Raw genomic sequence first — 14,042 nt, 5'->3', positions numbered from 1 at the left:
TTTACTGGTTTCTTACTGGATACCCATCTGTTTTATAGAACCCTAAAACAGAAATTGGATTTGTTTTGTACAACTCTGAACAGAGTTCAGAATTCAGATCTGATTTAAGTATTTCTACAACACCAGTATCACTGCATTGAAAATTACACAAGTTTTTATATATATATATATTATATATATATATATATATATCTATATATATATATATATATATATTAAGTTAAAAACTTACCTGATCTGACCCCTGGTGTGTTCTATTGTGTTACTTTTGAAATGGGGGGCAGTTGGCCAACTGTTATTTAACCCTTAGTGGCAGTTGTAGTTGTCTCATAGATGTTAAATGAAAAAGTAATATGAAATAAATATTTTGATTGAGTAAAAAAGGCATCTAAAGATTTGTTATAAAGAGTTGTAGGATGGATCATGTTTTAATGCATTGTAGTACTGGTTTCACAGACAAATTGGGTAGTGGTTAAATACATATGAACACATGTAATGGTTTTGTTTGTTTATAAGACAATGTTGTATATAAAGTGTGCATTTAAGTAAACATTTCATGTAACATCCAAGGTAAGGATTAAAAGCTGACACCCACAATACTTGGGACTGACTTAATTTCACAGAAGATCTGCATAGCTGTCATCTCAGAAGATGTTCATCAAGACAAGCTGTCTGGGACTGGGGAGTGTAGGACTGGCCTGTGTAGGGACCTTTGTGGTACACATGACAACAATACTCAGAAGACAGTCAGAAACTGAAGATAGGCAACAAAACTCTTACTGTTTGATCCAACTGTTTAAAAAGAAGGGCAGTATATAGTAATACTTGTTACAGGGTATCTTATTGAAACAGGTTGACTTTCTCTTAACAGTTAAGTTAACCCTTGCGTGAACCCCAATAAAACATATATTTTATGGGCACCTGAGGTTTGCGAATGGATATCCAGTGAAGGGAAGCACAGTTCCATTTTATGCTAAAGATTATCTTTTTGAAAACACTTTTTGACTACTTATTACAGCAAACAGAAACGAGTCTTAATGAAACATGAGAAAATACTAGCGCAATAGGTACAGAAAATTAACACAATTTATGTATCTGATGTTTGCATTCAATTACATACCAGGTTATCAGTCATTCCAAACATACTGTCCGTTATGTTTCCAAATATTAACTTTCATTGCAATTGTGAAAAACAATGTGGGCAATGCAAGCTTAGTCACAGAAAATGCACACAATTGTACGAGTCAGGTAAACCAAGCACTAAGGCCTGTAAATAGAAGTAACTACATTTAACAGAACTCTGCTTCGTAGTTGCTTGTGATTAAAAAATGATTTTATCTTTGGTATGCCATTAGATTTGAGCCTTTAGCATGGACCCTGATCTACACACTGAATGCAAACCAATGCTGTCAATAATTTTCTATTTAACAAATTAGCTAATCCATAGCTCTCTTCCCCATGTACCAGTCTCATAACAATGTAAAAGCTAAGAGACAGAAGTATTAAAAGACAGAACTTAATGTGGGCATTTTAAAATTTTAGATGCCTGTGTTAATGACAGAAGTGTTGTGCAGACGTGTAACCTATGAAAAATGCAATGATACCCTGATGTGCCTTTTAATAATCCAACTTGATCAAAAATAAACAAGAACACCTTAAGTGAAGTGTGGATGGCTTTATCATTTTACATTTTTCAAACTGAATCCTAAATGTCTGATTGGGTGATGAATATTGTATCAAAAGACTTGACACGCACCCAAAAGTAAAACAATGCATGTGAAAATGCTAATTAAAAAATATTCATACACTCACAAAAAAATGAAATTAATAGCTAGTTGAGGCACCTTTAGCAATAATACACATGGCTAAATAATACGTAGGATACCAGACAGTACACTTGTCTTCGGAGTGGAATTTCACAAGGTCATCTGTATCTCGGTTAAATTTCAGGACCTGTCAGTTAACCAAATCACCAGTATGACCTGCTGCTTCTCTCCACTGGTGCGATGGTTTGCTGTCTGGATGATGTGCTAAAGATCTCATGGCAACAGTTCAGATAGAACAGAATATGAAGGTGGGTCAGGGCTCTGGTCTGCAAGTGAAAAACAAACCACATTGTATTTTTGTCTGACTCACTGCCAGAAAGGCTTGTCTTTATTTAGCTGGCATGTGAATGGTAATGTATGTTGCACAATATGTGTAATGCTGATGCATTGCTTTGAACAGTAAATGTATTTCACATACTGTACAGACTGCCAGCTGTCATCTTACTACAGAGTTGAATTTGTTTCCTTCTTTCATGCTCTAGCTATTTGTACAATGGCACCCTCACTAGGGAGTCTCAATTTCCCAAGGATCGTTCACATTCTCAGTTGCTGCTGGGTACTTCACTCATAATGTAAAGTGCTCATTAAACCATTTCACTGTTGGCATGGAGCAAACCAACTTGCACAGATTTTCACAGAAAGGGAAAATGCCATTGATTCTCTCAAAGGGTTTAATTGGAGTCCTGATCGTCTGCATAAATATTTAATTATTTTTGCATTTCCTGTCCTTAAAAGCCTGTGATTGTCTGCAGCTACCCTGCAGATTGATGATACTTCATACAAAGTCCAGGACTTACATCCTAGAGACTCCTAGCCAGATGTAGATATGTCTTGGGAACAGCATCCCAGTAAACTATGAATCATGTGGGTGTAGGGGCTCAGAGGCAATTTCTACAATGGTTTGAAGAACTCTCCAATCAATGCAAAGAATACAATATCTCATCCACAGGACAGTTCCTATAACCAACTACACAGCAAACTGTACAGGGAAGAAGGCACAGTACATTCTATAGTATTTCTTTGACCTGTGAGACTACTAGCCGAAAAGAAGTTTTATTACCCAATTACAAATCTCATGAATCTTCTCAGGTTCCAGGTAGAGCAGTCACTATGCTGCAGTAGATGCTTTCTGAATTAGATTGGATTCTTGAAACCCCAATATAAAAAAAACACTGTGATTACAGTAAATTCATGTTGCTCCATAAGTGTTTTGTAACAATTGAAACAATAACCTATGAAACAAAGCATCACTTGAGATACTGTTTGAAACTTATACAGTCATATTTTCTAGGCGTTTACCTTTTATTAACATTTTTCGTTTGTTCCAAAACTGAGAAATAAACACATTAACGGTGTTTAGGAGCCCTTAAATTATGTTGTTTTTATTTTGTAAAAAAGCGGTAGCAAAACATATGCCCCATAGTATTTTATTTCAACAAAAAATGTTTCACATGCTGATCCGGTCTGTGTATGCACCTCTCTCTAACAGACTGGTTAGTTCAGGGAGTTGTCCTGTGTGACTGTGAGGCCCTCTCACTCCCGAGACTCGAGATTCGAGACTCGATTGCTAATCAATCATTCAATTGGAGACTTGGTACAACTGCATGTGAATTAATAAAGTGCAATTCCCCGTGCTCACATATACATTTTACCTGCACCTGAAGTGCTGTGCAATCCTCGTGCCTAAATACAAATATACATTTTAAACCCACTCGTGTTACAAAGACCCATTTATATCCCATGTACCAATGACTATACACCAACATTAACACAGTACACGTAACATACAACACTGAAATACACACAGGGGCTGGGCAACATTGCCACAATGTTTATTGGTGTATGCCACATTAAAGCATCGTGAAGGGAAGGTACAGCAAGACAAGTATATTTAACATTAACAATGTCTTTAGTTTAAAACCACTGATGCAGGCTTTATTAGTTTACTCAATGCACCGTGTAACCTCTTCAAAAAGGTTCTTAAGAAACTTGCAGATGTATCAGTATAATACTGACCAATACCCCCACATTCTTAACATACACTACTTTTATAGTTCATGTCTTGGGAATATTCACTTTGTTTTTCATCAGTAGGTCAGGGGAAAAAAATCCATCTATTCCCATGGTTAACCTTCATAATTTAATGCTATAAAATAATATGCTTTTCTTCAACAATAATTGTGACAGGTTGTCCAAATATTTCCTGAATGGTTATATATACAGACCAACACACAATACTGTCCCAATATCTTGCCGGTTGAAATCACCACTATTTTCTTTTCATCTGGACCATTAAAAAAAAAACATTCTTTTAGTCTTAATTAGCAGCCACAGTTCAGATAGTCTTATGGTTATTGTCTGTCAAAGCACTGCCATCTGGTGCTTACTTCAGAAACGATCCTTTTAAAATGTAAAGGGACAGATTTATCATCCTAATCCAATCTATTATTTAAATCACCGGTAGCTTGAATCTAACTCGAATTTCCTTAAAGAAAAAGTTCCCATTAAATTATAAACCCACCATACCACAGTGAATTGGTGGATAATGTTTACACATACCAGCTATATAAACGGTTTGATTTGGTACTGTACATTTACATTGACATATTGAGACTCAAGACTTCTTGCTGTAATTATATTACAGCCCCGCTCCAAATTTATTTTCACAACTATGGTATATCTTATTTGTTATTTTAATACTGAATATTACACTTGAAAATGGGCAGGATCCCTTGAAATTATTTTCTGGAAAAAAAATAAGACTTGACTATTATTCAAATCCCTTGATGATTATTAAATTTGAGTTGCATATTGTGTGTTTTTACATTTCAGCATTTATACTTACCTTTGGGACTGCAGACAGCTCTTGTTTCATGGTCATTAATAGCCCACCCCCTCCTCATGCAGCACATCAATGTATCACTTCAAATAAACACATTTAAGGTCACCCTGAGCCTTAAGAATTTGTATGAATTCAGGGGCAAAGGTTGGAAAAAGTCCTATATCTTTCATTTCATGGGAATACACTGGGAAAATAAATAAATATGTGTTTGACACCTGTCCTTGAGAAGACATAGAATAAAGGAATATCTATTTGTCCACTGAGAACAAAGTCCTTTCTAAACTATAAACTCCAACAAAAATTGATTATTTTATTATCCACGTTAAAAATAAGGATAAATGACTGGCAGAAATAATAATTGTTTTTCAATGCTCAGTTCTCATGATGCTAGTTTGAGGTCTAAACATGCTGTAGTTTAATATTTAGCAATTTTGCCAAAATACTTACTAGGGTACCTGCCATACCCTTCAAATTCAAATATGGTGTCTACCATTGAATGTTTGTGTTTACTCTTTTAAGAGCCAGACTTTTTAGCCTGTCCTCAACATTCAGTTTTAAAAAATAAAAACATAAACATTTAAAATCCATCTTTGAGGGTATCCAACTGAAAAACAAACAACAAAACAAGGTTAATTACTACTAATGTTTCTTTTTTTTTTTTCCCCACCAATAGTGACATGAGGCTTTTGGTTTCAGGTTGTCTAGGGCAGACACTGAGTATTCTCCAAGGATTAGGCACATTAAAGCCTTAGAAAAGGCAGGCCTACACCCTTCATTGGCTACCTACAAGCAAGCAGCCAAATCAGTTACCTTGTCTGCCACTCAGTTCTGCCGGTGAATAAAAGGATGGTCTAAACCAGATCATGCATTTTAAGTTGTAAAAACATTAGTAAAATTAATCTTACACCTTTTATGAAATTTACATAAAAGCTTTTTATTGCAAGTACTGAAGTACTATGTTTTTATTAATAATAATAATAATAATAATAATAATAATAATAATAATAATAATAATAATAATAAGTCTGTGTTCAGCTATTCTTCAGTTCTAGTTGCCTGTCACAGATATCTCTAACAGGCTAGATCATCTAAATCATCTTTATAGAAGAGCCAACATCATCTAGCTATCGGCTCCTTTAGAGCAGGCTTCCTTTTGTTTCTGTTGACAATACTACACTGCTGTGTAGTAGATGGCTGATCTCATCTACAGTACATGTGTCTATGGCAGGCAGCTTGAATTGTATAGAAGATCATGAGCTTGTACTCAATGCCTTTAAACAGGCTACAAAAAACAACAGTTATTGCAAAAATATTGCAACAAAAAGGCAAGAAAACAGAAAAGGAAGAAAATGTACTTTAAATAAATGGATGTAACAGTTTATATCACATGTGCAGGTTGAATATCTGGAACCACGTACCCATTATGAAAAATACCTTGATATGACAGCAATATATGGGAGCATAGCTCTATATTGATCACATTGAAAAGATCCATGTCTTTCCCAAGTTGTAAAAACACATATATATGTTTGATGCACTCAATGAAACTTGCAAGAAACCAATTACCGTAGACAATCTCCAATCAGAACATACCTGGTTGGTTATAATATATTAAATACAGCATTATTGCCATAAACTGAAATATTGTGGGGCACTGTGCATAATAGCTCAGATGTATCATTCAGCCAAAAAAAAAAACAAAAAAAAAAAAAAAAAAAAAAAAAAAATAAAGAATTATCAGGGGTTTTCACCTAACTGCAAGGCCACAATTTCAAAGCTGCAATAACCCGTTTGATATTCCAAACATGATTACGGACACTGCTGTTATCAGACAAAAGCATACAGTGGCAGGGAAGAGGAGTGAAATACTAAAAGTGAATTATGAAATGGCACGCAAACTAAATACAGACCAATGGTCTTGTAAATATTGCCAGTATTGAAAAAAGTAAACTTGCTTGGCTTAGACTATTAAAATATCTGGGAATGCTTTGCTGACATCTAGTGGGAAAACACCCGATTACAAAACCCATATCAACTGATTTCCACACTTGAACATGTTTATTTGGTTGATTCCTTTTTACTCTAAGAACAACTGGTACTTATATAGGTAATGCATATAGATTAAACTGATATTTTACTCATTTAAAGCCCCACAAGTGTCTGCTTTCCCAACAATAGCAATATAAGCTGTTATATTTGACAGTTGATGGACCAAATAAGTTTTTTGTAATTATTATGACAAAACAAATTCAGAATTTTTAACATCCTGCTTGGTATTCTATTACATGTGTGTTTTTTTTTTTAACAATTATCTAGTGCTAGGTAAATAACCATCTAATCTGAACCAATAAGAGAAACATAAAGAACACACAAAATGGGTCACTAAACAGGAAATGACTTAAAAACAATAGTGTAACTAATAAGCCTAAGGAAACCTTTGGGAAAATCATTTGCTATGAAAATAATTCATAAAGGGAGTAGAAAAGTTCCCCAAATGCTAGGTATGTAAAGAGGCAGAAGCAAGCAAGCCTGGTTAATTTAAACCTGTGTTTGCAGACTGAGAAGGTAAAATGCATTTGATAATCACAAAGCTCCAGGGGCTATATACTGGCCTTCACAAATTTACAAACCAAAGGATTCCTATTGAAGTGTCTGAAAGGAGGGCCAGGGGATCTGTTGGCTGTTGGACACTGGTAGCAATGATCTATGATCACAGCTACTCAAGTATTCCAAACTGTGATGGCTGTAAGCATACATCTTTGAAATAATAATTAGACTAATTGTAATAATAAAAAATAAGTTATGAGTGTGTACATATACCTGACACTGACTTTTAAATGATATTCCTTGCTTATTAGACTTCCATTATTTATCTTTCCCAGTTTAGAGGACAAGCAATTGAACAGCTAAGTACTCACTGGCTGAGGACACCCTATTATGTTTGCTCATCAGGATAGTAATATAATATGGAGGGTATTTTTACATTTATTAGTACATCAAGATTATTTGAATTCTGGATGTATCCACTACAGGGTAGTTTATAAAAGCATAGACCCTGCTATCAGCATTCTGTAAATATAGACACAGCATAAAAAAATAAAGTATCTATGTGACATACATACATACATACATAAACACAAGTCCTTACAAAGGGAAACATGCAGCCATATATAACAACTTTTGCATACTTTCAATAACTTGGACAAAGTTTATCAATTGGATAAGCCATTATCTAGATATATGTAAACATATGGCTTTTTCTTTGGGTTGTGTGGATATTGTGGGCTCATTTCAATTAATCTTAGAAAGTGCATGTTAAAAGAGTCTTAACTTTGGAAATCATATTGTTTGTTGAAAATGTTATCAATGAAAAGAGTGTCATGTTGGGCTACTGTTTACAACAAAGGTTGTTTTTTTTTTTTTTTTATGTTCTTATCGTGGAGTATTGCATGCAAAAGACCTTTCTTTAAATGCAGTTTCTATTTCTTACCTGAAAAGACTGCTGTGATCTAAAAATATAGAATACTTTTTATGCATATTCATGTTACAGAATGTACAGAAAAAAATATTTGTAGTAAGATATTTAAATCATAGGAAAAGTTTAATTTTTTTTTTTTTTTTAAATCTGAGATACACATGGATATTTTATTAAATGTGTCTCATTGCAGTGTTCAGGTGATACAAAACTGACTGGTTACCAAGGCTTATGGACTAGTTTTAAAAAAAAAGTACATTTTGTAATACATTTAGACAAACTTTATCAATGACACTAAGCTTTAATTTCTTCATTTATTCGTTTTATTTATTTTTTTTCTACTTTATACTGTACCCGTGCAAAGTAACTTGCCGAGTTTGCCTTTCACATAAAAATAAAATAACACAATTGATTTAAATTTCATAAAACTTAGCTCAGGTAGTGCAAGTTTGTTACACACATGCACATTTAGTACAGGTAAATAATGCTCTCAGAAAATCCTGTAAAGGCTCCCTATCTGAAATGATGCACTTGAAAGAAGCGCCTTCCAGGTTTCAGTTGTCAATATCTTCTAAAGCAATGACTACCTCACAGTATTACACACAATTCTTAACCAAAGCCTAGCTCACATTAGCCTAACTCCATTACTGTTTTGGATTTGGGTTTTCAAGACCACACAGATAAAGCCCAATCACCCTGCCGCAACCCTTCATTTCCCATTTCTCTTGGTGTTACGGGTGTCAGAACACAAGCGAGTGGAAAGAGAAAACCAAAATACCACCATCGGACAGAAGCTTCATCTGAGTCAAAGTGGTAAACAAAACACAAGATTACTGAGAATGAAAAGTTATGCAAAAGAAAGTGGTCTAGGTGATTAACTCCCGAAGACTACAACACGTTTTACAGTTATATATAAAAACACCCAGGTTAATAATCCAAATTGATAGGGAATTATCTTCCCTTTTAGTAACTTTGATTAAAATGTACAGAACACAAGCGAGTAGCCTATACAAAGGATGATTACTATAATGTTAAAATCTTCACAGCATTAAAAACTACAAATTCATCTGAAATAAAAACACAGAGAAGAATTATAAATGAAACAGGGAATGACTTTACTGACACTTTCATACAGTACACAGATTAAAAAAACAAAAACGGGGGGAGGGGGGGAGGAATCAAAAAGGAGTGGCCTAACATTTCACATAAAAATGACTGATAATGTGTGCAAAAGAATGAACAAAACAATTGGGTATAAGATTATTAATTTGTTTCAAATAAAACACAAGAGCACAAGTCGTATGGGAAAAGGGATTTAGGAATATTCCCTTGCATGAATGTGAACATAAAAAGGCTTGCTGGGGGCTGTAACCGTTTTAACTTGGCAAGAGTAGGTTTTTTCTGCCTGTTTAGTTTAGCTAGTTCTTAAATATAATAAAGCTGTAGGGAAAATAAGTCACATTGATATAACTCTGAAATCAATGTGTTTCAACTTCTTAAATAAGAACCTTTTGCCTGAGCCCCAGCACACATAAGGCAGTAAAATCCTCTTCCAGTTAAGAACTGTAGACAATATTTACATTAAAACTTTTACGTACAGGCCAACTTGTTTATAAAGAACTTTAAAACGCAATATATTGTGGTCCATTTTCTCTAAAATTAAACTTAGATGCAGCACATAGGGCGCAAATCCTAACAGGGTGCTTGTTTTAGCAAAGTTCTTAGAAACAAGATATTAGTGTAGTCATTTAAAGTGATGAAATGTGTGATCCTTAATAAAAAGACCAAAGTCAATAAGACCTCCAGCTTTCAAAATAATACTTCCCAACTGTAGAGTTGTCCCTTTTTTGCAATTCTACCGCTTACAGTTCTGTTTTCTGATGCCTTTCCAATTAAGTACTCCAATCAGAGTGGGGGAAAAAAACAGCCTAATCTATAATGAGCCAAAGACAAACTGACAGTGTTTGTATACACAAATATAAAACTCAAAAATACATGGTATAACCCTAATAAAATAGCCCCCTCCCTCAAAATAAAAACACCACCCTCATTATGGACCATTTTTTACCTTACATTTTTTGTGCCAACAGCTTTCTTTAAAAAAATGTACTCATTTTATATTGATGCAAAGTAAGATTAAAAAACAAAAGAAAATTGCCTAGACTACTGGAGTTGCTACTAGACATTGCAACAGTTAACTATTTAAAAATCTAGTCAGTTTGTCTTTAAATCTTATGTTAAAAACTTAGCAGCAGTATAACCTCTCCTCCCCCAAAAAGAAAAGAAAAGAAAAGACAGCTACAGCTACAAGTCTTCAGTTCTTCACGTAACACACAAGCAGATCCACTGTTTTTACAACGCACACATTTAAGCAGTGTCTCTGACAATAACAATCACAAGGTGCTCCTCCTCCAGCTTGCCCAAAGTCCTGAGGGCTCCCTGGAGGTACTGTTGGGAGAATTCGCAGGGAGGAAAAGCATAAAGCATCCCAGTGAAGTCTCTGTCCTTGCCCCCCGCTAGAGGTAAGCCGATCACCCCAGCTGCCTGCTTCTGCTTGAGGTACGAGACCAAATTCCTGAGCAGGCGTCTCTGAAGTCCTGGTTCTGGAGGGGGTGCCTCCTTGTCCTGGGGAGCCTGAACTGCCAGAAGCACTGCGTAACCGTCTGGGCTACCCTGCTTAATTCGTCGGGTAACTTCGTCCAGTTTGGGTTGGTCCAGACGCAGACGCTGAGCAATTTTCAGCTGGGTGATCTTGCCGCCAGCCACATAGTCTTTTAAAAGGATATTAACAATCCCAGAACTACCTTCCAAGACGTGCATGTTTGTGGGGAAACAACTGTTTTTAAGCACTAGGATGCCTTGCCAAGCCAGTGACAGAGTTTGGGCATATTCAGACAAGGTTGCAGACTTTTTGGTGTCTGCTTTGTCATCAGTTTTGGCCTCTTCGCACTCGCTGGTCTTATGGTTGCGGTCACCCTCTTTCTTTCGGGCATGTGGGGACTCATGCAGATCTATGTGCGGCTTGTCCTCTGCTGCAGAATGTCGGCCATCTGGAGTGGCAATGCGGTGGTCAAGCCCAAGCTCAAAGGGCCGGCCATCACGGCGGATTCTCTCTGGGGTGCGGTCTGGAGAGGAAGCACGGATTTTCAGGCGTCCCCTGTCCTCAAAAGGGCGGTCGTTGGAGAGGCTCCTGCGTTTGCGGCGCTCATCCCAGGGCTTGGGGTTAGACCTGTCATTTTCTCTCTCCGCTGTCCAGTGGTCTTTGCTGCGGCTGCGCACCGCAAAACTGTCCAGATTGTTCCGCCGGTCAAGGCTTTTGGAGGGGCTGGTCCAGTCACCATCGGGGAAACCCCTTTCCCGATCTCGTTCAGAGTACAGAGAGTGAGGTGGAGTTCGGTCCCGAGTCCTCAGCTCACGTTCTAGGCTACGGTGCCTATTATAACCATCAACAAGCAGGTCGTAGTGGACTGGTAATGGAGTTGGGGGCTGGTACTGCTGTGGGTAGCTGCGAGTCTCCTCTGTTTTAGCAAAGTCCACTCGGAGCCTCCTATCGGGCCCCCCCAAGGGGAAACCCCGCATCTGGGCACAAGCTGCCTGTGCTGCATCAAGGCTCTCGTACTGTATGTAAGCAAAGCTGTCTCCTTTCACATAATCAATGGTCCTGATGCTACCAAAGCGGTCAAACTCTCGAGCCAGGGCTGCTAATGAGGTATTTGGGCCCAGCCCCCCGACCCAAAGGCGGGTGGTGGGGTTGGCTTTGCCGTAACCGATTTTTACAGGGTTGCGACCAATCACACGGCCAGACATGGCCACTTTAGCTCTGTGAGCCATGTCCAGATTCTGGAATTTCAAAAAAGCATATGCGCCCCCCTGGCCCCTGGCAGGACGCTTTATGACAACCTCCTCAATCATTCCATACTTATCAAAAGCCCTCCTTAGCTCGCTTTCTGAAACATTATGGTCCAGGTTGCCAATAAACAAGTTTCTAGTTGCCCTATGGTCATCCTCAGGCATCAAATCCTCTTCTGGCACTTGGTAAGTGAAAGACCTCCCCCTTTCATCAAACATCCCATAGTAATCTAGAGCCCTTTCTCTTTCCCTGCTCAGTCCAATAGCTTCCACAGCATAGTGCCTTGGCCTGGGCTCTCTAATACTACTAACCACTGGTGACAAGGACCTCTGTCTGTATTGGTAGCTGCTATGAAGTGGCACATAGCCCACATCAGGGGGAGTGCAACTCCGCCTTCTAGTGTACACAGGCTCTACTTTCAGCGGACGATCGTACAAAACTAACTTGCCTTTGGCATGCTTGGCCTCCTTAGCGTTCTCCGGGTGCCTAAAATTCACGTAGGCCACTCTTCCAAGCTCCGGTGTGTGAGACAGTTTCACACTGACGTCCCCGAACTTTTTAAACTCGTGGAAAAGTCCATCCTCCACATGTTCGTCCGAAAGCTGGGATCCCAAGTTGCTTATGAGCAAAGTCTTGTATTCCAAACCACTGCCGCCCCTGGTGCCGCCGCCACTGCTGCTGCTCACGCCGCTGATTATGTCCAGTGGTGTTTTGCTCTTGGGCCCCCCAGTCCGGAGTGGGAGGCGACTGTTAAGGCCGAGGTCGTGATGAGGCTGCCTGTGGTGGGGGTCCCCTCCGCCGCGCTCGTCTCGCGTCCGGCTGCTGCTGTTGGACTTCTCACGGTCCCTGCTCCGGCTGCGGGCCTGATGCTTGTGGTAATTCCTGCTTTCGGATACCAGCGTTGCAAGGGGTGAAGGTCCGTCTTCCCTCCGCCCCCCTTCACGCTCCCGGTCTCTCTCTCTTATTCTTTTGGCCACAGCTCTCCCAGGACTGGCGTCCCGCTCGCCCTGCCGCTTCATTATTTAATTATGCTCAAACTTTTTTTGTGTCTCCTCCAAAAACCCTCGTTTACTCCGCTCCCTGTTGCAATATCCTTAAAACGTAATATGCAAATCGGCGACTAGGTTAAAAACACCTGCGCTGATGTAAAATATACTCACTCACACTCAGAGGAAAATAAAACAACAATTTAAAAATAAAACAGCATCACAGAGCTTGCACCTTCGACGCCATCTTGGACAAAAGGAATGTGCGCGCTCCGGCAGGGGAGGAACCTGCGTGAACGTTACGCAGCGTATTTGGCGATGAGGTCACACGCTGACGGGTTACCATTGTCACGTGATGAACAGAAACGCAGCGGGCAGAACTGTGGAGGTGGAATATTTTGTTTAACCAAGTAGTTTGCATGGACCTAAAACAAGTTGACACTCTGATAAAGTGATAGCAAAGTATAGTTATTTTTTAAACAAGACTACTGTCGATGTCTTATTTGTTGTTGGGGACCTGAAGAGAAAGTTATACAGTTCCGAGTTAAGTGGAGGCGAAAGGTAATGCAGATTTTAGAAGGGGAGGTTAAAAGCAACACATATTGTGAAGCATTGAGAGATTATTTAAAACTAAAACAATGTATTCAAAGACAGTTTATATTTTTGTATAGTCATCTTCTCGAATAGGTATGACGGAGTTTCCTTTATTCTATAACAATAGGAAAGAAACACACATTAATTCCCTTCCTTTTTAACAGGTGGGGAGTTATTGAACAGACGGGGTGCATTTTGTGGAGACTTATTTGTGAAGCAGCCCACAGACACGTTTCCTCAGGTGGTGTCTTGTTCAACCTGAGCATAGTTAACATTAAGGTTGTCACGAACATGTGGTAACATACATACAATATAACGTATATCCTAAAGTATTTGTACAAACACAATTAGAGCAATTGGTATATCAATTAGATCAAATGGTATCCCAGATCATATTTGTACTGGTTAGTTGAACGCCCAGGCTTAGACCAGTGAAAGGTTCAGATATATAAATGGCAGCCAATTAGTC

At 38.3% G+C, this 14,042-nt stretch overlaps 1 protein-coding gene across 1 annotated transcript; it reads right to left on the bottom strand.

The window, feature by feature from the left end:
• Positions 1–8,352: 8,352 nt before the first annotated feature.
• LOC121329126 (putative RNA-binding protein 15B) lies at positions 8,353–13,240 on the bottom strand. Its single transcript, XM_041274499.1, has one exon. The coding sequence runs from the start codon at positions 13,010–13,012 to the stop codon at positions 10,511–10,513; it is 2,502 nt and encodes an 833-aa protein (XP_041130433.1). The 5' UTR covers positions 13,013–13,240; the 3' UTR covers positions 8,353–10,510.
• Between the last annotated feature and the right edge of the window lie 802 nt (positions 13,241–14,042).

Source organism: Polyodon spathula, chromosome 16 (genome assembly GCF_017654505.1).
Source record: "Polyodon spathula isolate WHYD16114869_AA chromosome 16, ASM1765450v1, whole genome shotgun sequence".
In the NCBI taxonomy this organism is placed as follows: domain Eukaryota; kingdom Metazoa; phylum Chordata; class Actinopteri; order Acipenseriformes; family Polyodontidae; genus Polyodon; species Polyodon spathula.
The sequence above is the reverse complement of the archived record's forward strand: the minus strand, read 5'-3'. Positions and strand labels throughout refer to the sequence as shown.

Coding starts and splice junctions, on each gene's coding strand:
- LOC121329126 (XM_041274499.1), bottom strand. CDS start 13,012: ATGAAGCGGCAGGGCGAGCGGGACGCCAGTCCTGGGAGAGCTGTGGCC.